This window comes from Metarhizium robertsii (assembly GCF_000187425.2).
Source record: "Metarhizium robertsii ARSEF 23 chromosome Unknown MAA_Scf_8, whole genome shotgun sequence".
NCBI classification, from domain to species: Eukaryota; Fungi; Ascomycota; class Sordariomycetes; order Hypocreales; family Clavicipitaceae; genus Metarhizium; species Metarhizium robertsii.
In genome coordinates, this window is record NW_011942226.1 from 130,388 (window position 1) to 131,440 (window position 1,053).

The 1,053-nt window shown below is 48.1% G+C and overlaps 1 protein-coding gene across 1 annotated transcript in view; it reads left to right on the top strand.

Annotated features, from left to right (window-relative positions):
- Nucleotides 1-90: 90 nt before the first annotated feature.
- Nucleotides 91-1,053, top strand: part of MAA_00890 (reverse transcriptase) — a gene marked incomplete at both ends in the record, with an annotated part of 2,336 nt that continues 1,373 nt past the window's right edge. The window contains one exon of the mRNA XM_007818888.2: nt 91-851. Within this exon, the coding sequence (XP_007817079.2) occupies nt 91-851 (761 nt within the window). The remainder of the gene's footprint in view (nt 852-1,053) is intronic.

The window sequence follows — 1,053 nt, forward strand, 5'->3', positions numbered from 1 at the left end:
GTTGCAGCGTTTAATCGGATACGTATCAAGGAGGGTCCAGAGTGGATGACGGCATTCAACACAAGATATGGTCTCTTCGAGAGTTTGGTAATGCCCTTCGGACTATCAAACGCCCCAGCTACCTTCCAAGCCCGCATCAACGAAGTTCTGCGCCCATTCTTGGATAGATTTTGCACAGCCTATATTGACGACATTCTCATCTACTCAAACGACCTCGCTTCTCACAGACTCCATGTCAAATCCGTTCTCCAAGCGCTTGAAGCCGCTGGCCTGCAACTCGATGTCAGAAAATGCGAATTCGAGACCACGGAAGTCAAATATCTGGGCATGATCATCTCAACCACGGGAGTACGAATGGACCCAGCCAAAGTCGACTGTCTCGTTAATTGGGAAACTCCAGCCAACGTGAAAGACGTACAAGGCTTTTTAGGGTTCTCGAATTTCTATAGACGATTTATCAAAGGATTTTCACGCATCGTACGACCACTTGTTGCCCTGACGCGGAAGTTAGTCAAATGGAACTGGACGTCATCCTGCCAAGAGGCGTTCGACACGCTCAAAAATAGCTTCACCTCAGCCCCAATCCTCAGACACTTTGACCCCACAAAAGAGGTGTTTGTCGAATGTGACGCATCCGATTTTGTGTCCTCAGGTATTCTCTCCCAAGAAGATGATCAAGGAGTACTGCACCCAGTAGCTTTCATGTCCAGGAAATACGATCCCGCTGAGTGTAACTACGAAATCTACGACAAAGAACTCTTAGCTATCGTACGCTGCTTCGAATGCTGGAGGCCCGAGCTGCAAGGCGCACATCATCCGATCACAGTGATTACCGACCACGCCAATCTTCGGTATTTCATGACAACAAAGCAACTTTCAAGACGCCAAGTCAGATGGAGCGAGTTCCTATCACAGTTTCAATTCGCTATCAAGTCGGTACCAGGAAAAGACAACAGGAAACCTGACTCACTTACAAGGAGATCACAAGACATGCCACAGAAGATCACAGGACTTGCCAAAAGACAAAGACGACGACCGCATCCAGTACCAACA